Source organism: Manacus vitellinus, unplaced genomic scaffold (assembly GCF_001715985.3).
Source record: "Manacus vitellinus isolate BGI_N305 unplaced genomic scaffold, ASM171598v3 scaffold_26_pilon, whole genome shotgun sequence".
Classification (NCBI taxonomy): Eukaryota; Metazoa; Chordata; class Aves; order Passeriformes; family Pipridae; genus Manacus; species Manacus vitellinus.
The window spans coordinates 2,250,809-2,251,872 of NW_021939960.1; the positions used below are offsets into that span (position 1 = coordinate 2,250,809).

A 1,064-nucleotide genomic window follows, 5' to 3' on the forward strand; every position below is an offset into this window, starting at 1 on the left:
GGCGGCTCCGCGCCCCCCCTGAGCTCACCACTTGCAGCATCTGGGGGCTGCTCCTCGGAGTTGATGTGCTGGGGCTTCGCCTGCTTCCGTCGCGACATGGTGCACCAGCATCGGGAGCAAAATAGTAGCAATTATTTTCCTCTTCACAACAAATTCCTAGAGTTGGGAAATTACCCCCATTGGGCGGAATGCGCATGTCAGAGTAATTATGATTATCAATAATGCATTGCGATTTATCATGGGTCCCTGACGGCTGATTGGCCTGAGTCCAAGGGCTCACAGATTATTCAAATCAGCCCCATTGATCCGCGCAGCGGGGCACGCTGGGCCATGTAGTCCCCGCGCCCGGCCCGCCCTGCCGGGCCACAAAGGCGAGAGTCCCGCGGGGGCCGGGGCCGCCCCCCCGGCTTTAGGGGGGGCACCGACCACCTCTCAGAGTAAACAAACAACCGGCGGCACGGCCGGTCAGACTCACGACCGACAATACCTTTGTTGCCTCACCTGAGCTTTTTACATTGTGCTTTAAAAGACTCGCGCCACCTCCCACCCCCCACCCCCCCTAAAACAAGGAGAAGCCCGGGACAATGGTAATTCTTCCCTTTGTCACTCGATAAGGTGGAAGAGGGAAGAGCGCTGATAATCGGAGCGGACAAACCCCGGGTCTTCCAGTGGGGTGGGCAACTCAAGGGGCTTTAAAAGCCGATCCAGACGGCGCGTAATTATGCTGGCGTTCGTTCAGTTGTTTAGAGACTCTTTAGAGTCTCACTTTCTAGGAAGCCGGCAAAATCGAGCCAAGGGTATTTTTAACAGCAAGTAAAAACGTTACACACGTAAAAGGTCCGTGTGAAAAAGTTGAAACAAGTGATAAAGCAACACTTGGAAAGTGTTTTCCTGCGCTAAGTTCACTGTGTTAGTACCTAGTGGAATCATTTTCGTTTTTACTCCCCTCTTGTGCTGTTGGGTTCCATGAGAACACGCACCACGTTTAAATCCTCCCCACGAGCCCCAGTTGGGTGGCCCTGGCGTTGGGTGGCACATGGGGGACAGTCCATGTAGCTGGAGGT

General features: G+C 54.4%; 1 protein-coding gene across 1 annotated transcript in view; it reads right to left on the reverse strand.

The window, feature by feature from the left end:
• The window catches only part of SALL4 (spalt like transcription factor 4), a 14,453-nt gene extending 14,244 nt beyond the window's left edge, over nt 1-209 (reverse strand). Inside the window, exon 1 of the mRNA XM_008921729.3 lies at nt 29-209. Within this exon, the coding sequence (XP_008919977.3) occupies nt 29-98 (70 nt within the window). The 5' untranslated portion in view covers nt 99-209. The remainder of the gene's footprint in view (nt 1-28) is intronic.
• Nucleotides 210-1,064: the final 855 nt, after the last annotated feature.